General features: G+C 50.3%; 2 protein-coding genes and 1 long non-coding RNA gene across 4 annotated transcripts; 2 read left to right on the plus strand and 1 right to left on the minus strand.

The window, feature by feature from the left end:
- Window positions 1-763: 763 nt before the first annotated feature.
- Window positions 764-9,555, plus strand: LOC120664423 (protein phosphatase 2C 53-like). Of its 2 annotated transcripts, none has more exons than XM_039943656.1 (4): window positions 764-1,697; window positions 1,828-2,154; window positions 2,280-2,385; window positions 7,892-8,285. In XM_039943656.1, the coding sequence occupies exons 1-4, from the start codon at window positions 1,137-1,139 to the stop codon at window positions 7,948-7,950; spliced, it is 1,053 nt and encodes a 350-aa protein (XP_039799590.1). In that variant the 5' UTR covers window positions 764-1,136; the 3' UTR covers window positions 7,951-8,285. The 2 variants fall into 2 exon arrangements, with proteins under 2 accessions (XP_039799590.1, XP_039799589.1); XM_039943655.1 differs by lacking the exon at window positions 7,892-8,285 and adding an exon at window positions 8,772-9,555 and having other exon boundaries at window positions 768-1,697.
- Window positions 9,556-10,896: 1,341 nt separating this feature from the next.
- Window positions 10,897-17,190, plus strand: LOC120664422 (eukaryotic translation initiation factor 5B-like). Its single transcript, XM_039943654.1, has 11 exons — window positions 10,897-13,542; window positions 13,643-13,750; window positions 13,845-13,945; window positions 14,049-14,139; window positions 14,268-14,378; window positions 14,463-14,528; window positions 15,261-15,320; window positions 15,387-15,944; window positions 16,350-16,469; window positions 16,551-16,670; window positions 16,766-17,190. The coding sequence occupies exons 1-11, from the start codon at window positions 11,080-11,082 to the stop codon at window positions 16,829-16,831; spliced, it is 3,864 nt and encodes a 1,287-aa protein (XP_039799588.1). The 5' UTR covers window positions 10,897-11,079; the 3' UTR covers window positions 16,832-17,190.
- Window positions 17,191-18,084: 894 nt separating this feature from the next.
- LOC120664424 lies at window positions 18,085-19,316 on the minus strand. The gene is made up of 2 exons (XR_005670874.1): window positions 19,080-19,316; window positions 18,085-18,735 (listed from the first exon to the last, which is right to left on the minus strand). It is a non-coding gene; the product is annotated as an uncharacterized LOC120664424 (long non-coding RNA).
- Between the last annotated feature and the right edge of the window lie 3,768 nt (window positions 19,317-23,084).

Below are 23,084 nucleotides of genomic sequence, written 5' to 3' on the forward strand. Positions count from 1 at the left end.
ATTATAGACTAATTAAATTTAAAAAATTCATCTCGTATAAAGCAGTTAAACTATATAATTAAATATATTTTCAACCGTATTTAATATTTGATGTATGTGTCCGAAAATTCGATGGAACAGGTACCGTAGAAAATATTTTGGAAACTAAACATGGTCTGAGATGCATCTATGATTGTCAATTCTAACTTCGAAAAGAAAGAAAAAATCACGGACTGGGAATTCCAAATGCCGAAACATGAAATTCCCCTCGAAGAACAAGCCATGCGTAGTCCAGATGCGCGAAATTGGAACGGTCAGAGCGCATTGAAACTACTGACAGTAGAAAGTGCTTGTGCGAATCTGGCAGCCATCATCCCAGGTGGAGCAACAGTCAGGGTGGGGCGTGCCGCGTGCAGCCGAGCCACGTCGTGCTGTCCACGGGCTCTCCCAGTCCCCTCCCCTATCATTGGGCCATCCATCATGCATCGTCGGGGGGCCCAGATGCCGGCTCAACGGCCCAGACGTCACCACGTGATGACATCGATCAACAGCCGCCACAGCAACCAACCTTTTCGCCTCCCCTTCCTTTCTTTTCCTTTCCTTTCGCTTCTTTTCTTTTCCCGCAGGCCGCAGCAAGCACAGCTCCCCACGCGCCCGGAATCTCCCCGCTGCCAGGTGGGCCCTCGCCGTGCCGTCCCCGCACCCCAACCTGCCAACCCGATCCCTCCCCAAACAGATGGACACCTGTGATGTGAGCCTGCCTGCTGCCGCGCCCCGCCATCCCCCCCCCCCTCCTCCCTCCACCACCTCCTCTCCCCGTGCGCGCGGGCGGGCGGCGGGCGGCCTCGCACCACTCGAGCTCACTCGCGCCGGCAGCCGCCAAAGGCTTGCTCAAGATCCAGCAGCCCCTGCCCGCCTGCCGGCCTGCTGCCCCCAGGGCCAGGGCACCGCCCGTGACCCGCGATCTTGCCTCACCTACTCCTGGATTCGATCCCATCCGGCCCCGTCCCTCTCCCCTCCCTTTCCAGATCTCACCCCCGACCCATGACCACTAGGGCCCGACGCCCACGCGAGGGGAGCACCACCACCACCACCACCTCCTCCGCTGCCGCCCATGGCCCCGCCCCGCTGCGCTGAACGGCTTGCCCCGCGCGTCCATGGAGGATCTGGCCGCCGTTAGCTCCGCCGCCGCAGGGCTCACGCTCTTCGCCGCCGTCGCCGACGTCATGGAGGAGGCCGCCGCTTCCGCCGCCGCGTTCGGGATCGGCGCCGCGCTGCCGCCGCCCCCTCCCCCGGTGCAAGCGGACCGCGGGGGCGACGACGCCTCCGCCTGCGGGAGCCCGTGCTCCGTCACCAGCGACTGCAGCAGCGTCGCCACCGCCGACTTCGAGGGCTTTGCCGAGGTCGGCTCCGCACTCGTGCTCGACGACCTCGTCGCCGCCGCAGCTGCCGCGGTGCCTGAGGCCGCCTCCGGCCCCAGGATCGCGGGGGCCGGCGCCAGGAGCGTCTTCGCGGTTGACTACGTGCCGCGCTGGGGGCTCGAGTCCATATGCGGTCGCCGCCCCGAGATGGAGGACGCCGCCGTCGTGCTGCCGCGATTCTTCGACGTGCCGCTCTGGATGGTCGCGGGCGACGCGCCGGTGGACGGCCTCGACCGGGCGTCCTTCCGCCTTCCCGCGCATTTCTTCGGCGTCTACGACGGCCACGGTGGCGTTCAGGTAATTGCGAAGTTGTGGTGCCTCGTTTCGTGTCTAACTAACTCTCAACGCAACAACGAATTCAGCACCGCCCAAACGCGTGCCACCCGATTCCAACTCCCTGTGTCTTCTCTTTGCTGCCCCATCGCAGGTTGCCAATTACTGCCGAGAGAGAATCCACTCCGTACTGATAGAGGAGCTCAGTAAGGCAGAGGAATTAGTGTGTGGCGCTGACTTAAGTGGCCTGGAGTCTAAGAAGCAGTGGGAGAAGGCCTTTGTGGACTGTTTCAATCGGGTTGATGCAGAGGTGGGAGGAAATGCGGCAACTGCCGCCAAGCCTGTGGCTCCAGACACCGTGGGGTCAACAGCGGTAGTCGCAGTCGTATGCTCATCACACATAATTGTTGCGAATTGCGGCGACTCACGAGCAGTGCTCTGCCGGGGCAAGCAGCCCTTGGCGCTGTCGGTGGACCATAAAGTAAGCCATCAGCTCTTGCTGGGTCAATTATTGTACCTGATTCACCAAATTAGATATATATTTAGCATTCTGAGTTACTGGTTCAATTGATTGCAATTGCTAATCTACCGTTCTTGTTGTTTCAGCCAAATAGGGAAGATGAGTATGCGAGGATTGAGGCGCAGGGTGGCAAGGTCATCCAGTGGAATGGCTATCGGGTTCTCGGTGTTCTCGCCATGTCCCGATCCATTGGTACATATCCCTCCCTCTTGACGTCATGAGTGCAACATTGGTTTGCGATGCAATGCACATCTGTGTATTTCTTCAGCTTATGGAAAAACTCCAAACTAGTTTATCAATTGTTTACTAATATAAGGGTACAAAACGTAACTGTTGGAGTATATTGAGCCCATGAATAGAGGCCCATCTAGATGCCCATGTATAGGATCTATATATCCCACTATTCTAGGGTTTGGAGGAATACAAGCCATTATTCTCTCATACATGGTATCATTAGCCTAGCCCTCTCTCTCCCTCTCCCCGGCTGCCGCTGCCACCGCCGCCTCCTCCATGGCCAGCCGCCTTACCTCCCCTCTCCTCCTTCCCTCCACTCTTCCCTGCTCCTGGATCGGGTGCAGGCCCCTCGGATCAGGGCTCCCCCTACCGCCGCGGATCCCCTGCATCCCCTGCGGGCGCAGGATGCGGATGGCGCCGCTGCTGTCGCCGCCCAGGGTGCCTGGCGCGCGCCTGCCCCGGCGGCCGCCCCTGCCTTGCCCTGGCGCGCCTCTAGCGCTGCCGGGCCGGCCCCTGGCGCCACTGCCTCTGGATCTGCTGGGCCGTGGGTGCCGCCGGATCTGCGGGCCCCTGGCGCGCCCCAGCCGCTGCCGGCCCGTGGCGCGCCTTGGAGGCCGCGCTGCACGCCGGGGCCGCGGGTCTGGCCGCCGCCACCCAGGCTAGCCCCGCGGGATCCTCCCCCACCGCCCCTGCCGCGGGCTCCCCCGCCGGGGGCACGCCACTGCCGCCAGGGCCGTCTCCCCCTGGGCCGGCCGCGTACGCCCCTGATGCTCGACGGCCGGCCATGGACGCGGACGACACCGCTGCAGCCGCCACCTAGGGTGCCTGGCGTGCGCCTGCCTTGGCGGCCGCCGCCTCCCTGCCCTGGCGCGCCTCTGGACCTGCCGAGCTGGCCTCTGGCGCGCTTTCCAGCCGTCCTAGGCGGACCCACCCTCGCCGCCGCGGCGTGCCCCTGCCGCGCCGACCTCTAGCAGCAGGGCGCGCTGCCCGGAGCCCCTACAGCCGCGGGTCCTTCCCCCGCCGTTGCTCCTGCGGGCGTACTGGGCGTGTGGCCCCACCCCCCCCGGCCGCCCCCGTGGACCTGTTTGCTCCAGCCGCGGGCGTGTGGTCTTTCCCGGCCCGATCTGCCGCCGCTCCTCTGTCCCAAGCCGCCGCCTAGGCGCCTCCTCCGCTCCAGGGCGCGGGCCGCTCCGCCGCCGCTGCCGCCTCCCTCGCCGCCGCACACGCCGCGCAAGCCGTCGCGCCCAGGGACCCCTCGCGGGCTGCTGCCTCTGTCGCCGCTGCGCAGGCTATCGCGCCTGCCGCGCACGCCACGCAGGCCCAGGCCGTCGCGCCCGCCGCGCAGGGGGGGGGGCCTCGTCCTCAGCCCCGGCCGGCGGCCATGCTCGCCGCTGCTGCTCCCCTGTTCGCGCCGTTCTGGTCCCCGCCCGCTCCACCCAGCCAGCAGCCGACCTGGCCTGGGGGGTGGGACCAGGCCACACTGGCGCAGTCCTTCAGCGCCATGGGGCGGACGCTGCCGGTCAGCACCGAGTGGATCGCCGACTCGGGTGCCTCCTTCCACCCCACCCCACATGCCGGTATCCTTTCTTCTGTCCGACCCCCACACCCCTCTTGTCATTCTTCCATCATGGTTGGTGACGGGTCTTGCCTTCCTGTCACCGCCTTGGGTTCTGCTTCTGGCTCTTTTCGTCTTGCCAATGTCCTTGTTGCTCCTTAGATGGTTCATAACCTTCTTTTCATTCGTCAGTTTACAGCTGACAATTCTTATTCTATCGAGTTTGATTCTTCTGGCCTCACTGTAAAGGATTCGGCCTCCCGGCGTCCTCTACTCCGGTGTGACAGCACGGGCCCCCTTTACACCCTTTGCCTTCCTTCTTCCGCTGCACCACTCTCGCCTTCTTCTTCGCCCTGGCCGTCTTTGTCTGCCGCTTTTGCCGCGACAACGTCTTCCACCACCTGGCATCGCCGTCTTGGTCACTCTGGCCGCGACGTTCTGACTCAGCTCAGTCGTAGTACCGATATTCCTGGTACTAGGGCTCCTGCTGAGCCCCTCTGCCATGCGTGCCAGCTCGGTCGTCATGTTCGGCTCCCTTTTTCTTCTTCTTCTTCGTATGCGGCGCATGCATTTGACCTTGTTCACTTTGACCTGTGGACCTCTCCTGTACTTAGTCTTTCTGGTTACAAGTACTATCTGGTGGTGGTCGATGACTTCTCGCACTACTCTTGGACGTTTCCTTTGCGCGCCAAGTCTGAGACCTTCCCCACCCTCCACTTCTTTGCCTGGGTGTCCACTCAGTTCGGCCTCACAGTTAAGGCCGTCCAGTGTGACAACGGGCGTGAGTTCGATAACTCCACCTCCCGTTCCTTCTTCCTCTCTTGGGGTGTTCAGCTGCGTATGTCTTGTCCGTATACCTCTCCCCAGAACGGCAAGGCTGAGCGGGTGATTCGCACGACGAACGACGTCGTGCGCACCCTTCTGATCCAGGCCTCTCTGCCCCCGCGCTTCTGGGCGGAGAGCCTCCACACCGCCACCTATTTGCTCAACCGTCTTCCGTCCACTGCTTCTCCTGCTCCCACTCTGCACCACGCTCTTTTCGGTACCCCTCCTCGCTACGAGCACCTTCGGGTCTTCGGGTGTGCGTGTTACCATAACACCTCCGCCGCTGCTCCTCACAAGCTGGCGCCCCGCTCGACTCGGTGTGTGTTCCTTGGTTACTCCCCTGACCACAAGGGGTATCGATGCTTTGACCTCACTTCTCGCCGCGTCCTGATCTCCCGACACATCGTCTTTGACGAGTCGGATTTCCCCTACTCCACCTCCTCCACACCTTCTCCTGACCCCGAGCTGGAGTCTCTGTTTCTGACTGACTCGGTGGTTCAGCCACCGTTACCTGTCTTTCCTTTTTCTGCAGATTTTCCCGGCACACCGGCACCGCTTCCGGTGATCCCTGCTGCGCCGAGCGCGGCCCCGGTGCCCGCGGTCGCGCCACGCGCGGCCCCCGGACCTCCGGTCGTGCCGCGCGCGGACCCGGTGTCTCCCGCTGCGCCATGCGCGGCCCCGATGCCTTCCCCTGCACCTGCGCGGTACGCTCAGCCGGTGCAGGTGTACCGGCGTCGCTCGGCGCCGACCCCGGCGCCGCAGCGGTACGTTGAGCCGCTGCAGGTGTACCGGCGTCGTTCGGCGTCGACACCGGCGCCGCCTCCTGCTCCGGAGGCTCCTGCGACGCCGACACCGGAGCCGTCGCCGCCGCCGCCTCCTCCGGCTCCCTCTCGAGCCGTGCCGGAGGTGTACCACCCGCCAGTCATCCATCGGGATCCACGGCATATCTATCCCATGGTGACTCGGTGGATGGCGTCTCAGGTCGCGACTCTCTCCGCCACCGAGCGAGATCCGCGGGTCTCTCCGGTACCCTCCTCTGTCCGCGACGTCTTGGCGGATCCTCACTGGCGTCGCACGATGGAAGAGGAGTACGCGGCTCTTCTTGCCAACCAGACGTGGGATCTCGTGTCGCGTCCGTCTGGTTGCAATGTGGTGACTGGCAAGTGGATCTGGACGCACAAGCGTCGGGCTGATGGCACGCTGGAGCGCTACAAGGCTCGCTGGGTTCTCCGGGGGTTCATTCAGCGGCCTGGTGTGGACTATGATGAGACCTTCAGCCCAGTCGTGAAGCCCGCTACGATGCGCACGGTCCTCTCGCGCTCTTGGCATGTGCACCAGCTGGACGTGAAGAATGTGTTTCTTCACGGCACTTTGTCAGAGACTGTCTACCCCTGTTTTAAAAAACGTTTTAAAACTACGTTTAATCTTGATTAAACTCTAAACTTTGGCCTAGCGTTGCGTTTAATCACAGTGTCGTTTAATCACAAAAGACGTTTAATCTACGTTTAATCACAAAAAACTCTAAACCATAGGCTAGCGTTCACCTAGCGTCTAGCGTTTTTTAAAACCTTGCTGTCTACTACTCTCAGCCAGCGGGATTTGTGGACTCGAGTCGTCCGAATATGGTCTGCCGGCTCAACAAGTCTCTCTATGGACTGAAAGGCTCCTCGGGCTTGGTACTCTCGGTTTGCCACGTTCTTGCTGACATTGGGGTTCACCGAGGCCAAGTCTGACACGTCTCTCTTCGTCTATCGCCGTGGGGATGAGACTGCCTATCTGCTGCTCTACGTCGATGACATCGTACTCACAGCCTCCAATCAGCGGTTGCTTCAGAGTATCATCTCCTCTCTGCAGCAGGAGTTTGCTATGAAGGATCTCGGTCAGCTCCACCATTTCTTGGGCGTCACTGTTGAGCCTCGCCCGTCTGGTCTTCTCCTTCACTAGCGGCAGTACGCACTCGATATTCTGGAGCGGGCTGGGATGAATGATTGCAAGCCCTGCTCCACTCCTGTCGACACTCAGGCGAAGCTGTCTGCTGATCTGGGTGATCCGGTGGTTGATCCTACTGCCTACCGGAGTCTGGCAGGCGCTTTGCAGTACCTCACCTTCACCAGGCCGGACCTCACCTACGCTGTTCAGCAGGTCTGTCTCCATATGCATGATCCCCGGGAGTCACACCTTGCTGCGCTGAAGCGTCTCCTCCGGTACGTCCGTGGCACTGTGGACCTCGACCTGGTGCTTCACCGCTCGTCCTCTGCTAAGCTGGTGGTCTACACCGACACTGACTGGGCTGGCTGCCCGGACACTCGTCGCTCCACTTCTGGCTACGCCGTCTTCCTGGGCGGCAACCTGGTCTCCTGGTCGTCCAAGCGGCAGCCGGTTGTCTCCCGCTCCAGTGCCGAGGCGAAGTACCGAGCTGTCGCTAACGGCGTGGCGGAGGCATCCTGGCTACGACAGCTCTTGGCGGAGCTCCACAGCCCGCTCGCCAAGAGCACGCTCGTCTACTGCGACAACGTCAGCGCCGTGTATCTCTCAACCAACCCCGTCCAGCATCAGCAGACGAAGCACGTGGAGATCGACCTACATTTCGTGCGCGACAGAGTCGCAATCGGCGATGTTCGGGTACTCCATGTCCCGACTACCTCCCAGTTTGCTGACATCTTCACCAAGGGGCTGCCCTCCTCGACCTTCTCGGAGTTTCGATCCATCCTCAACGTAGCCGGTGGCTAGTTGTGGCTGCGGGGGTATTTGTCATTTGTACTCTCTTCTTGTCCAGTCTTGAATACCGCTGCGTCGGTTGTTCAGACTGCGGGGGGGTGTTAGCTTTCTTGTTGTCCAGTCTTAAACACCGCTGCGCCTGTAGTTCAGACTGCGGGGGGGGGGTTGGAGTATATTGAGCCCATGAATAGAGGCCCATCTAGAGGCCCATGTATAGGATTATATATCCCACCCTTCTAGGGTTTGGAGGAGTACAAGCCATTATTCTTTCCTACAGTAACTATCACCGCTTGGAAATTTGTTGACTGGTCTGTTCTGTCCCTGGACAAATTAATGGTAACTTGATCTGTTGTAATTTTGTTTCAGGGTTATATGCTTTCATTTTGCTAGAGTTAAGAGTTTACTTGTCCGTTATGCAAACCTAGTAAGTTCTAACATGATTGTGCCACCAGATGTAATAGTACATATGTCCGTTCTACTTGATAGCAAACAGTTGTGTGGTTTGAATTGTTTGACTATACAGTGCAGACTGTAAAAATTTGTGTGCATATATGGTTACTCTGGAACTATTCTAGTGCTTTCAGGCTTGTGAGGTAGTTAGGTGTTCCACATGTGTTGTGCTTTCAGCATTTTCTTTCACCCATGGGAGTGCACAAATTCAGTCAACGATATTCATTACTTGGACCTTGGACAAATTGGCTTATGTTCTAGTCATTGACTTCTTACAGTCACAGGAGAGGGTCAGGGCCAATGTTTTTTTTAAAAAACTTTTAGAACCTCATTTGGTGCCTTTGTTTCAGTTTTCCACTCTTCCTCAAACTTGACCACCGCCAGACAGATGTGTTTATGAAAAAATGGTCATTAACCAACCTGACTGTTTATTGCTCTAAACACTAGATAGACGAATGAAACTGGTGCTGGTACATTATGATGTACTCCCTCCTTCCTCGTTTATAAGGCACGGTGGAACATGACACGGTCTTCCAAATGATATTTTGACCATTTATTTGTCATATATTATATCACTTATGATTATAAATTTATAATCATTGTAAACTATATTTGATGACGAATCCAATCATATAAAATTTATATTATAAAAATTAAAAATTAATAGTTAAATTATTAGTCAAAGATATAAATGTTTGAATCTTGATATGCGTGTGTGCCTTATAAACGGGGAAGGAGGGAGTATCGTTGATTGATTGCCAAAACACAGGAATGATGTACTTTTGGTCTATTGCAGGGGACCGGTACCTGAAACCATATATAATCCCAGTCCCTGAGGTCACAATTGTTGCCCGTGCAAAAGACGATGAGTGCCTTATTCTTGCAAGTGATGGCCTCTGGGATGTAATGTCCAATGAAGAGGTATGCGATGCTGCTCGCAGACGGATACTGTTATGGCACAAGAAGAATGCAGAGGCGTCATCATCGGCCCAGATAAGTGGTGATTCTCCGGATCAAGCAGCTCAAGCAGCTGCCGAATACTTGTCTAAGCTGGCTCTCCAGAAGGGGAGCAAGGACAACATAACCGTCGTTGTAGTTGACCTCAAGTCGCATAGGAAGTTCAAGAGCAAAACATAACCATGGATTCAGGAAGACATGGACAATAACAATACTAGTTACTAGGATGCTACAAATGTGGGGGGAATGACCCTGTTTAGTCTGCTGCACATGTAAATCGGTTAGCCCAGCACTGTCTTTTTCAGGTTTTCCACAACCATATAGGCTGCCACGTTCGTTCAGGGTACAGATTACTACACAAGTCTAATCTGGTTGGGGATTGGGCTGACCAGATAAGGTGATTGATCTTATAGGGTCCAAATTTGAAACATGACATACATATGTAGAGGTAGGCATTACAGATTGGGTCTGGACTCTGGAGCATTGTTTTTGCTGACAGGTAAAAAGTACAATAGAAATTGCTAGCACTAAACTATCTGATCGGAAACTGTACTTGTGCTTTGATATCCAGTAGCAGATCAGCAGTGCAAGAATACTACTGTGGCGCCGTGGTAGTTTCTGCAGCAACTGTGATGTGTAATGTGTCTGCATAATATGCGACGTCGTTTGCCAATCGTCTCTGTGCTTGGCTCCCGAGGTTATATAAAGGGCCTGTTTGGTTCGGCGTCGGCGATGCTTTTGAGCAGAAGAAGCAGAACAATCCCGCCGAACAGGTTGCGTCTAACGCGCTTCTGCCCGCCGCCGCCGCAGCAAAACGCGGAACATTGAATTACGCGCGGCAAAATCGCAGAAGCGTGCTCTGGCTCGCTTATGGCTTATAAGCCTCGCGATTTTGTGGGTCACGGTCCCAAACAGGCCCTAAGTCGGTTCTCAGGCCTCAGCAGAGTTGTCTTTCTGATGAGGATGCCGTCCCATTCTGTCATGCGTTTCTCAAATCCAAGCTCTAATGCTGTATGATGAGAATGACCACCGACCACAGGTCACGTTTCAGGCATCTGTTTCGTAGTTGGTGAATGTGCCAATTAAGGAAACATTGTGCTCGTGGGCTCGTGGCATGCTATCTCCAATTTGGGTTGGGACAAGTTTCCTCATGGAACAGCAACAGGTCCCCGCTTGGAAGTCGCAGCGTTTATTTGGCATAGCCAGACTGAGTTCCCAGCTTCTAAGTTCCAACCATGGAATGGAGCACACGAGGAACTGAACAAAGAAAGACACTCGTTGCGATTATGGTTCAACAGTCTTTCATCCAGACAAGGTTCATTTACTGGAGTAGCTACTCCCTCTGCTCTTAATTATAGTTTTGTTTTGTTTTATCCGGAGTCAAACTTATCAAATTTTAACCAAGTCTAGAAAATAGTGTAATCTCATCTAACATACCAAATAAATTGTACTGTGAGACATGTTTCATTATGAATTAAATAAAACTAATTTGATGTTTGTGGGTGTTAATGTTTTTTCCTATAAGCATGATCAGAGTTAAAGAAGTTTGACTTAGAACAACACTAGAGTGATCTGTAATTTTGATAGAAGAAGTAGTAAAGTTGAAAATAAGGAGGACATATAAAAAACAAACAAACTGACACCTGAACATACATTTTCATATAGCTAAGTTACGTTACAGCAAGGGTATATACGTTTTCCCCTTCCTTCAAAATACACGAGTTCATAAGATAGCAGCATATTGTTTTACGCCCTGCTCCGCTGCTTGTATTTTTCTTTTTAAGAAAATACCCAGGTAGAGAGAGACGGCATTTTGCAGGGGAGCAAAAGGCACAGAAAACTACTAAATAAAACAAAATAAAACTGATAAGTAACAAAGAGTAGAGTGCACGGCTGACGGCTGGAAACCCTTTCACGCTGTTTTTTTCCTTTTCTTTTTTGGCAACGCAAAACCAAATCGATCCATCTCAATTCTCAATCCCCCACCCAATTCCGTTCCAGCTCGCATCGCATCGCATCGCATCGCCCCCGCAAGTAGGGTTTTCCTTTCCTCCTCCCTTCCACCTCCCCTCCGTCGAGTCGATCTCCGTCCGTCCGCCGCATTCTCTCCCGCCCCCTCGCCACCCGCCAACCCAAACCCTAGTCCCATGGGGCGCAAGAAGAACGTCGACATCGACGACGACGAGTACTCCTTCCCGCAGGACGACGCCGGCGCCGACCCCGCTCCGCCGCCGCCCGCCGCGGAGAAGGAGAAGCCCAAGAAGGGCGGCAAGAAGGGCAAGAAGGGGGGCAAGGCCGCCGCGCCCGACGACGACGACTACGAGCCCCCTCCGCCCCCGCCCGCCGCGGAAGAGGATGACGACGAGCCCGTTAACCTCGTCTTCACCGGCAAGAAGAAGAAGAAGAAGGGCGCCGCTGCCCCCGCCGCCTCCTTTAGCGCCTTCAACGCGCTCGAGGAGGCGGACGAGGACCAGGAAGAAGAGGAGCCTGCCCCGGCCGCCGCTGCCGAGCCTGAGGCCACTGCCGATGACGACGACCTCGATTTCGACTTCAGCAAGGCCAAGAAGAAGAAAAAGAAGGACAAGGTAGCTCGCTTTGCTCCTGCCAAAGACGAGGACGACGAGCCTGCTCCTCTGGCACCATCAATGGCTGACGACGGAGATGAGGATCCCTTGGTCGCTGCCGCAGCAGCTTCAAAGAAGCCACAGAAAAAGCAGAAAAAGAAGGGTACGTTTGCCACGGACGATGAGGATATCGTTAAGATCCTGGCTGAGATGGAGGATCATTCACAGCCTGCGGATGAGCCTGAGCCGGAGGAGGTGAAAGCTCAGGATTCTGTGCTCGCCCCTGATGCAGATGATACCGCCGGGAAGAAATCAAAGAAGAAGAAAAAGAAGGGAGGGTTTATGATGGATGGTGAGGATGTAGATCAGATCCTCGCGCAGATGGAGGACCACCCGCCTCCTGTCGAAGAGCCTCAGCCCAATGACATGAAGGATGAGGCCCCTATTGCTGCTCCTGCCCCTGTGGATGATGCTGAAGGGAAGAAATCAAAGAAGAAGAAGAAGAAGAGTGGAAGGACAGCACAGGAAGAAGATGAGTTGGACAAACTTCTTGCTGAACTTGACAGCCCTCCTGCGGAGAAGGAGGACAAGCCAGTGCAGGCACCACATTCTGCCTCAGTGGCCAAGGAGGACGTGGGAGCTGCAGAGGATGGTAATGTGGATGACAAGGCTGGGGAAGGAGGAGAGGTGGAATCTGCTGCTGCCAAGAAGAAGAAGAAGAAGAAGGAAAAGGAGAAGGAGAAAAAGGCGGCAGCAAAGGGAGCGGAGGCTAAGAAAGAGGAGGAGAAGGAGCAAGAGGCACCTAAAGGGAAGGTTGACATGAAGAAGCTCCCTAAACATGTTCGGGAGATGCAGGAGGCCCTCGCCAGGAGGAAGGAAGCTGAGGAGAGACAGAAGAGAGAGGAGGAAGAGCGACTGAGGAAGGAGGAGGAAGAGCGGCTGCGGCGCGAGGAGGAAGAGAGGAAAGCGGAGGAAGCGAAGAGGAGGAAGAAGGAGAGGGAAAAGGAGAAGTTGCTCAAGAAGAAGCAGGAGGGTAAGCTCTTGACCGGCAAGCAGAAAGAGGAAGCAAAGAGGTTGGAAGCCATGAGGAGACAGTTCCTTGAGCAGAGTGAACTCCAAAAGGCTGAGGGCACCGCCCCTGAGACAAAGAAGAGGCCAATATACGATTTTAAGAAAAAGAAAGCTCAACCAAAGGCCACAGAGACTGCAAAGGTAGTTGAAGAACAACAGGAAGAGGTTAATGAAGCTATCAATGATGAAGAAGAATATGTGCTTGTGGATCAGGAGTCTCAGTCTCAGGTAGAGGAGTCCGAGGAGAAAACTGAACCTGATCAGGAGGCTGAAGAGCCAAAACCAGAAGAGCAAGAAGAGGAAGATGAGGATGAGTGGGATGCAAAGAGCTGGGATGATATTGATGTAAACTTGCCTAAGACAAGTGCTTTTGATGAGGAAGAGGCGAAGCCTGTTGTCAAGAAGTCCGAGCCCGTTCAGAAGCAGGAAAATTCTAAAGCACAGCCTGCAATACCTTCTGTCAAAATGGTCATCCCTCCTGCTGCAAACTCTAAAAAGAGTGAAACTGATGATGGGGGTGCCAGTAATGGAAATTTAAAGCGAAGCAAAAAGAAAGGACCTGTCAAAGAGGATAGCTCTAAGAATGGTAGTGACCTCAGATCACCAATTTGCTGCATCCTTGGTCATGTTGATACTGGTAAGACAAAGCTGCTAGATTGTATTAGACGCACCAATGTGCAAGAAGGCGAAGCTGGGGGTATTACCCAACAGATTGGGGCGACATACTTCCCTACTGAAAACATTAGAGAGAGGACCAGAGAGTTGAAAGCTGATGCTACACTTAAGGTTCCAGGCCTGCTTGTTATTGATACCCCTGGGCATGAGTCCTTCAGTAATCTGCGTTCTAGAGGTTCGAGTTTGTGTGATATTGCCATTTTGGTTGTTGACATCATGCATGGGCTTGAACCTCAGACAATTGAATCCCTGAATCTTTTGAAGAGTCGGGATGCAGTGTTTATTGTTGCTTTGAATAAGGTATATTGTTCTGGAGTAGTTCTGTACATCAACTTTTGACTTTCCTTACAGTTCTCTTAATAATTCATTATTTTAATTTTTTTATTTTCATTCTATAAAGGTTGATCGTCTTTATGGTTGGAAGAAATGTCCAAATGCTCCTATTGTTAAGGCTTTAAAGCAACAGAATGAAGATGTTAAGAGGGAGTTCAATATGAGACTTACAGATGTGAGTGAGCATCACATTATTGTTTCCTTTTTTTTAAGAAGAAAAACTATTATGCATTGCCATGGTTAAAACATGTGGCTACGTTGCCCACCAGATTGTGACACAATTCAAGATGCAAGGAGTGAATACTGCTTTGTACTACAAGAACAAGGAGATGGAAGATACCTTTAACATAGTGCCTACAAGTGCTGTAAGGTTTGATCATTAACTTGCTGCTGCAGTCATTTTAAGATTTGTTACAGCAGCTGTCATATCGTTGGCATCTTTAGCTTAACATGTTACACACTGATCTTATCAGTGGTGAAGGCATTCCTGATTTGCTCCTTCTGTTGGTTCAATGGGCACAAAAGACGATGGAAGAAAAGCTTACTTTTGTTAATGAAGTCCAGGTAATGTACTTTGATCTCTGTGCCATTACTGAAAAAAATGCATTCTTATCAATGATCAAGGTAATGTACTTTGATCTCTATACCGTTACAGAAAATGCATTCTTATCAATTACCTTCTTTCGTTTCAGTGTACTGTACTGGAAGTCAAGGTCGTGGAAGGTCATGGTACTACTGTTGATGTTGTTTTGGTCAATGGTATACTGCACGAAGGAGATCAAATAGTTGTTTGTGGCATGCAGGTACGAGTCAATTTACTTTATATTTCAAGTGCTAAAATAGGTGCTGAAATTTTAAGATGCTTAATGTTCTTATTGTGTATATAGGGACCCATTGTGACAACTGTCAGAGCTTTGTTAACACCACACCCAATGAGAGAGCTTCGAGTTAAGGTAAGTGTCTGACAATGTTGCAGCTTCGTTTGTTTGGAGATTCATACCCAGCAAGATATTCTTGGATTGTTGAGTATGGATTATTCATTCTCTCATGGTGAATTTTACTTTATATAAAATTGATATTTCTTACACTTTGGTTGATAGATGTAGGTTCGGCCATTCAGATGTATAGCTCTTTTCTATGTAAAACTACCATTGTAGTCCTTGCTGATATTGAACCCAAGGAAAAAAAAACTGTGGGTACAGCTAATCCCTGAACAGCTAGCCATCACGCAGGATAGGTTTGACGTATGGTCACTTGGCCTACTGAGATTATCTAAGTCATCTAGTTGTTCTAAATAAGCCTCGACAAAGAGAACTTAATACTACATTTTTGTTGGGGTGGGTTGGGGTGGAAGGTCTTTCATCAGCATGAAATTACCTCAGTATATTAAGAATACCTACCGCTTTAGTGTTTTAATCTCATTTCACATTGCCGTGCTTAGTCCTAGGAATCCTCTTTTCGACTCTGACTCCCCCACTCCAGTTGTTGCTTTTCTTTCTGTTACTTCGAAAGTTACCAAGAAGCATAGACTATTGCCACCTGTCTTTCAATTTGTCAATCCTTTTTAGATGGGTATGGTTTAATTTTATGCCACTTAAATGCTATTCATTTCTTTCACTATCATCAATTTGTTTCTGGTTTAAGACTTCAAGTTGAAGTAATACACTGAAAAACTCTATTTGCAGGGCAACTACCTACATCATAAGGAGATCAGAGCTGCACAAGGAGTTAAAATATCTGCTCAGGTGGGTACAGTTTCAATTTGGCATATCAGAATTGTATGGCAGTGTATTAACAATTGCTTTCTTCAGGGTCTCGAACATGCAATTGCAGGGACAGCTCTTTACGTGTTAGGACCTGATGATGATCTAGACAAACTGAAGGATGCTGTTATGGAAGAGATGACACGGGTTAGGAGTCGGATTGATAAAAGTGGTGAGGGTGTCTATGTACAGGCATCTACCCTTGGGTCTTTGGAAGCTCTCACTGAGTTCTTGAAGAGCCCTGCTGTCAATATTCCCTTCTGTGATTTCAGTATAGGGCCAGTCCACAAGAAGGATGTTATGAAGGCTAGTGTTATGCTTGAGAGAAAGAAAGAATATGCAACTATATTGGCCTTTGATGTCAAAGTGATGCCTGATGCTCGCGATCTTGCAGAAGAGACCGGTGTGAAGATCTTTGTGGCAGATATAATATACCACCTCTTTGACCAATTTACAGCATACATTAATAATCTGAAGGAAGAAAAGAAGAAGGAAAGTGCTGAAGAAGCTGTGTTCCCTTGTGTTCTTAAGATTATGCCAAACTGTGTCTTCAACAAGAAGGATCCAATCGTTTTGGGTGTTGATGTCCTTGAAGGAATAGCTAAGGTATTTTGGTATTATTGGCATGTTACTCTTTACTCTTCTTTTTCCATGTTGCTTCATGCATTGGTTAGACCTAACTAGCGAGACAAACCAATCCATTAGGTTTGCATCTAACTAGCAAGACCCAGACAAGTCCAATAGGTTGACTTCTAAAACTATCATATAAATATTCAGAGGCTAGAATGTTTTGTTCACTGGTTTCGGGCAAAAGATCAGCCACCTAAACCTCATGAATGGAGTGGCGAAGACTGCCTAATCACTGATGAGGTGCCAGGTTCCAGTTGCCTTCCTAGAGCTTAGTGCCTGTTGAAGCTAGTTATGTTAGGGCTTTCTAGACCAAGTTATGACTTCTGACCATATTTTCAGATACAAATGTTACCTGATTTCTTGCTTTCCTTTGTCATCTAGGTTGGAACTCCTCTCTGCATACCCACTAAAGAATTTATTGATATTGGGAAGATTGCCTCAATTGAAATTAATCACAAGCAAGTTGATATGGCCGCGAAAGGGCAAAAGGTGGCTATAAAGGTTTGTAGAGTTGTCAGCAGTGCTATCCATTAAGCTTGTTACCACCCTGGGTTCCGTTTTTCACTGTAGAGTTGGCAACAGATTATTGCGAACAATTCTGATGAGCAGCAGAGGAGTTTCGGCAGACATTTTGATATGGAAGATGAGCTTGTAAGCCGGATCTCAAGGCGATCTATTGATATTTTGAAACAAAATTACAGGGCAAGTCCAATTTTTCTCCCTTGTTTTTCGTCTGTGCCGGATATATGGCTCATCTCCCTAGTTGCTGATTTTATGTATTTTTATTTATAATGCAGGAGGACCTCTCTAAGGACGACTGGAAACTTGTTGTAAAGTTGAAAACAATATTGAAGATACAATGAGCTCTCAAGTGTTCCTGTTTAGTCGGCAACTGAGCCCCCAGAAGCCTGGATTGACAACTGCTTGGAAACAAGTCTCTACTGGGTAGTGTGAATATCTGTGCCTTAAAAATGGGAGTTTGCAAGGCTGAGGGTCTGTCGTGCCAGAGACACTGGAGGTCCCCAGGGAGGGTTTCCAAATTTTGACACGGTTTGATTTTTGTAATTTGCTCGGGATGCGCCCTGTTTTACAGATACATTCTGCAATAACACCAGATTTTGAGCTGTTACCTTGCGTTTTTGTTTTTCATCTCTTGAGCTGTACTGTACTTATTATGGACGGTCAAGCACCTTACTTGCTTAAAACAGACATTTTGTTTTTATTTATTGCGTTCGTCTACGTTGCAACGATAAACAGGCTGTATATTGGTTACATGCTCTCGGTTAATATGATTTATACTCCTAAAATTCTATCGTAAACAAACCACACCGACATAACATGGGCCTATCTATCGCGATATGTCATGGGCAACAAATTCACGGACTTGACATGGTCAAATACGACGTGTTGGGGGCCCACATTTCGGCTTGATGTAGATCCTGGGCTGTATATGGGTTTCCTAGGGTGACCCTACACTGCATGCTAACAGTAGACTGCCACTTCTTACCACAGTTTTGCTTTTGCTTCTAAGGCTTTCTCCAACCATTCCCCCCATCCAATTCCCCCCAAACGTACTATTTACTATATTTTACTACCTCCCTCCAAAAGATTCCTCCCTCTATAACTCCTTCTCTCCAACCATTCCCCCCATATCTATTCCCCCTATATACTATCACTCATTAACTAACTATTTATTTAACGTTTTTGAATTTTAAAAAAATCATACAGTATTTGTACTACTATAATACACATTATCATCGTGTTACGGGACTCAAACGGGATTAATATCGCGAAGAAACGGTGTGATTAGAGATATAGGGGGAGTTGAAACTCCCCCCATACGTGGGGGAAGATTCATCTCTCCCCCTGCATAGGGGGAGCTGTGGGGGGAGCCGTTGGAGCGCTCCCTCCCCCAAAGCCCCCCTACGTAGGGTGGGGGGCGTTTTACAGGGGACCGTTGGAGGTCGCCTAAGCACCCCTGCGCCAGGTGATTATTCAATTGAACAGAGGATTTTGTATATTATTAAAAATCATTCCATTACGAAAGCTTTGCTTTCTAAAAACGCCGGCCTTCCAAACTTTCATAAGGTCATCCAGCAGTTTTCTCTACAGCATATTGAGGCCATTATTTCTTTCCTTACAGCCCTATACAGTCCAACGTTCCATCCTACTTTCCAAAAAAAAAAAGATTAAATGTTCTACAAATATACATGCCTTCAGTGTTAGCTATATTTCAACTTTCGCTTTTGCTATAGACTCTAGATGCGAGAGCAATCAAAAGCTTGCCTTAAATTTTTCTTTAGAAACAGGCTCAGCTCAGCTTTTATTTTATAACATTGAACATATTGCATAGGAAAACAATGCAATCATCGAAACACTAGCTAATCCCCTTATGTTTTTTCCCTAGAATGATGCTGATGCGGCAATGCCTGGTCAACTTGTTCTTAGCTAAACACTAGCTATAATCATCATAAGCCAAATTCCGACTGGGCTCCTCATTATCTGAGCTGTTCAAGCAACAAGCCTGAGAGGAAAGGCGCAAGACTGGGGTGCAGCTCCTGATTAAAAGGGCTTGGTGCAGAAACCCTGGGACTGCCCAGCGCATAGACGAGGGATGCCAATCCCCTCCTTACATTGACAGTACCAGCAGAAGCAGGAATGAGCTGTGCACAGACTACACCTCATGGACCAAGATTACTTGACAAGTCCATGGAAAGGACCACCCGAGAGATAATAGGTCACAGCTTTCAGATTACATCAAACGCTCCTGCAAGAAACCCAATAAAAAACATAATCACTATAAACGGAAGTTGTAGGCTGTAACAAAGTCACTTTTCAGGCAACAGATCCAACATGCGTACGAGTACTAGTAAAAACCATCAAGCTTAGCAAACACAGACAGGGGCGGACCCAGCATAGGACATGAATGTACATTTACACCTGCCCCTCGCAGGTCGAGTGTACATTTACACCCGATAATTTTTGCAAACGAAATTGAAGTTAGTAGTAATATATTGTAACTGGATTAAAAGATCCGAATACAAATAGTTTTGTTAGGGTTTGGGGTGCTCCGTCTCGCACAGCAGAAGGAAATAGAAGGGGCGGGCACACCTGGTGGATGCTCGTCGCCGGCAAAGGGCTGAGCGAAGACGTGACAAATGGCGCCGCCGCTCGGCCAGTGGTCGCCGCAAGAGCAAGGGAGGAGAGAGCCCGAGAGAAGGGAAAGGGTTTAAGAAACAGATGGAGGAGATGAACCTGAGGCCATGAGCGGGAGGGCAGTCAATGAGCCGAGCGCGCTGCCACCTCAAGCTGGACCATCCCGATTCCCGACCCGAGGTCGATCTGAGGCTGAAATGTTTAAGGATGTTTAACGTTTGAAGATCACGACAAAGCGACTTTATAGTAACAGCATTGATAATATAATAGATAAGAAAATGTATATATAAAAGATGGATTTAATTTGATGAATAAAAGGAGAAGCTAAAAAGAGAAGCATATTTAGGGGTTGTTTGAGCTGCAGCTTTTGAACTTTTTTTTAAAAAAAATGCTAGCTTTTCTTTTTCTAAAAATCCAACACGTACAAATTTTTGGAATTGTGTTTAGCTTTTCTAAGCTAAAAACGCTACGGAAAATTTACTGTTAGATATCTAGGCAATTTTCGGTATATTTTAATTACAAAATTAAATGTATAAACTAATAATATTTCTATGACTTTAAGGAGTAAAATAAAACATGTGAACATGTTTATACTTATCACACATATAAGCATAAACAATATAAATAACCAAAGTTTCAGGGAGTACCCTGAAGCGGGGCCGTTGCCGAAGGCATTGGCTGCGCTGTTACCAACTGGAGTAGACATCTACTCGGTTGGCCTCAGTCGAAGTAGTCGAACTAAATCGGTGCAGGAAGAAGTTCGCAGTGCAGTCCCGCGAACGGTCACCAAGATGTAGTCGACGTAGTCGTTCGGCCAAGATGTAGTCGACGTAGTCGTTCGGCCACCAGAATGTAGTCGACGTAGTCGTTCGGCTCGTCCACCAGGAAGTAGTCGTACAATCGGGCAAAGCCTTAGTATTTTTGAGCAGTCACGCTAAAGCGTTACCCAAAAACCTGATTGCCCGCCTATCCCGTGCAGGATCTCAAGGCGAGCAAGGTTTCGGAGGCCTGCTCACGCTAATTCTGTGCGCGCAGAAATTAGCGTTGGGGAACTCAGTTGTTGCAACTGGAGAGGGAGAAGAGAGGAGCCGAGTTGCCTCAGTGCTCTGGTGCAGAATGGATGAGGGGAATGGCACTCCTTATATAGTGACTCAGGTGCTCAGGATCGTTGAACCTGGACACCATCAGAGTCATTTAGGAGATGCGGTTATGGCCATTAATTACATATTTAATTGCACGTTTAAACGCACGATTAATTGCTGTCAACGGCAAAATAGCCATCACATCGCACCGCACGGCGCCGCACCGCACCGCACTGCACCTGCACGTCACGTCCGGCCGTGCACGTGCACGCGCACCGCACCGCCCGCCCGGCCGGCCGCGCCGCGCCTCGTCTCGGCCTCGGCCTCGGCCTCGGCCACGGCCACGGCCACGGCCCGGCCCGGCCCGGCCTGGCAAATAGCCATCACATCGCACCGCACGGCGCCGCACCGCACTGCACCGCACCGCACCGCACTGCACCTGCACGTCACGTCCGGCCGTGCACGTGCACACGCACCGCACCGCCCGCCCGGCCGGCCGCGCCGCGCCTCGGCCTCGGCCTCGGCCACGGCCACGGCCCGGCCCGGCCCGGCCCGGCCCGGCTCGGCGAGGCGAGCGAGCGCGCGCGCGTGTGGTTCACCGTCCTCCTCTTACCGGCTTCACAAGTGGTGTACACGAAGTCCACCTTTTAAGTCGGTTGAGATCCTCCTCAATTCCCGGTACGGAATTAAGCATTGATTCCCTAGCATTAATAGTGGGCTTTAAATTCTTTTAATGTTTTAGAATGAATGGGCCAAGCCCATTACTCCAACAATCCCCACCAAGAAATTCAAGCCACACTAGAAATACCCTCATTCCCTCATTGATATACCAGTATTTGACAGAGACTGTTAAATTGAACTTCCATCTAGGACAAAGGCTACACTTATTCACAACTGTGCAATGGACTATGCCTTGAATTGCCAGTTTTGTGCAAACAAGTTTGACCAGAGCCCTACACTGGTACTAGGCTGCATAAGCATCCCCGCAGTTTGAAGCTTATAAGTCATACTCCAGGCCCTTCATGAGTTTCTAGAGAATACCCAATTCTCATAGACCATGACTAGTGGTCAAACTCATATAGGTGTGTTCCTTTCAGATGTTCTGTAGGACAACATCTTTGTTTCAAGAAAACAACTCATTTGTTTAAAAGAAACCACCTGGCACACATTAAGGTATAGACCAACCTGCCATACAGATTAGAAGAGAAATGCACCTTATACACGGAATGAGCCCTTTTCACAAAGGTTCTCTTCTCACAGTCAGACTTTAGTTTGTTTCACCATCCTAATTCCCGGGATCTCCGATCACATAGGACAGGTTTCCACTATAGAATGACTCACGTGGGTCTCAAGCCCAATTCCATAGATGCATTGTCTATCACATTTCGTGAAAGACCCTTTGTAAACTGATCTGCCAGATTTTTAGCCGTCTGAACATAGTCCAGAGCTATAACTCCGGAGTTTCTCAATTTTCTGACAGATTTCAACCGCCTTTTCACATGTCTAGATGACTTCATGTTATCCTTAGAACTATTCACCTTGACAATTACCGTTTGATTGTCACAGTTCATTAGGATTGCCGGTAACGGTTTTTCAACTATCGGCAAGTCCATAAGGAGCTCACGAAGCCACTCAGCCTCAACAGTGGCGGTATCTAATGCTGTGAGTTCTGCTTCCATAGTTGACCTCGTTAAGATGGTCTGCTTGCAAGACTTCCAGGAAACAGCTCCACCACCAAGTGTAAACACATATCCACTTGTGGCCTTTATCTCATCAGCATCAGAAATCCAATTTGAATCACTATACCCTTCTAGTACCCTTGGGTACCCGGTGTAGTGAATTTCATAGTTCATTGTCCCCTTCAGATAGCGCATTACTCTTTCAAGAGCCTTCCAATGATCATCTCCCGGGTTTGAAACAAACCGGCTCAGTTTGCTTACAGCAAACGAGATGTCGGGTCTTGTAGCGCTCGCTAAATACATTAATGAACCAATGATCTGAGAATATCTCAGCTGATCTCGCATTATCCTTTTGTTCTTTCTAAGAATTAAACTGGCATCATATGGTGTTGAGACAGGTTTATAGTCGCTATAACCAAAGCGACTTAACACCTTCTCCACATAGTGAGACTGTGTAAGAATCACCCCACCATTGATCTCTTTTACCAGTTTTATATTAAGGATAACATCAGCTTCTCCCAGATCCTTCATCTCAAAATTTTGAGATAAAAACTCTTTGACTTCCTTAATCACATTAAGGCTAGTGCCAAAGATCAGTATGTCATCCACATACAAGCACAAAATCACTCCTTCAGCCCCACCATAGCGATAGTACACACATCTGTCAGCTTCGTTCACAACAAAGCCGGCAGAGGTCAAAGTTCTATCAAACTTTTCATGCCACTGCTTAGGCGCTTGCTTGAGACCATATAAAGATTTTAACAACTTACAAACCATTCCTTCTTGACCCTTTGATACAAACCCATCCAGCTGATCCATATAGATCTCCTCTTCTAACTCTCCATTGAGGAAAGCCGTCTTAACGTCCATCTGATGAACGAGAAGACCATAAGAGGCTGCCAGGGAAAGTAACACCCGAATTGTGGTCAATCGGGCAACTGGTGAATAAGTGTCAAAGAAATCTTCTCCTTCTTTTTAGGTATAACCCTTGGCCACAAGCCTAGCCTTGTACTTTTCAATAGTACCATCTGGCCTAAGCTTTTTCTTGAACACCCACTTGCATCCAACCGGTTTACATCCATAAGGACGTTCAACGACCTCCCAGGTTCCATTAGACATAATAGAATCCATCTCACTCCTTACTGCTTCCTTCCAATAGTCAGCATCAGGAGATGAATATGCCTCTTCAATGGTTCTGG

This window comes from Panicum virgatum, chromosome 3N, assembly GCF_016808335.1.
Source record: "Panicum virgatum strain AP13 chromosome 3N, P.virgatum_v5, whole genome shotgun sequence".
In the NCBI taxonomy this organism is placed as follows: Eukaryota; Viridiplantae; Streptophyta; class Magnoliopsida; order Poales; family Poaceae; genus Panicum; species Panicum virgatum.

Coding starts and splice junctions, on each gene's coding strand:
- LOC120664423 (XM_039943655.1), top strand. CDS start 1,137: ATGGAGGATCTGGCCGCCGTTAGCTCCGCCGCCGCAGGGCTCACGCTC. Junction 1,698..1,827: donor ACGGCCACGGTGGCGTTCAG/GTAATTGCGAAG, acceptor GCCCCATCGCAG/GTTGCCAATTACTGCCGAGA. Junction 2,155..2,279: donor CGCTGTCGGTGGACCATAAA/GTAAGCCATCAG, acceptor TTGTTGTTTCAG/CCAAATAGGGAAGATGAGTA.
- LOC120664422 (XM_039943654.1), top strand. CDS start 11,080: ATGGGGCGCAAGAAGAACGTCGACATCGACGACGACGAGTACTCCTTC. Junction 13,751..13,844: donor TCAATATGAGACTTACAGAT/GTGAGTGAGCAT, acceptor GTTGCCCACCAG/ATTGTGACACAATTCAAGAT. Junction 16,470..16,550: donor GGCAAAAGGTGGCTATAAAG/GTTTGTAGAGTT, acceptor AGTTGGCAACAG/ATTATTGCGAACAATTCTGA.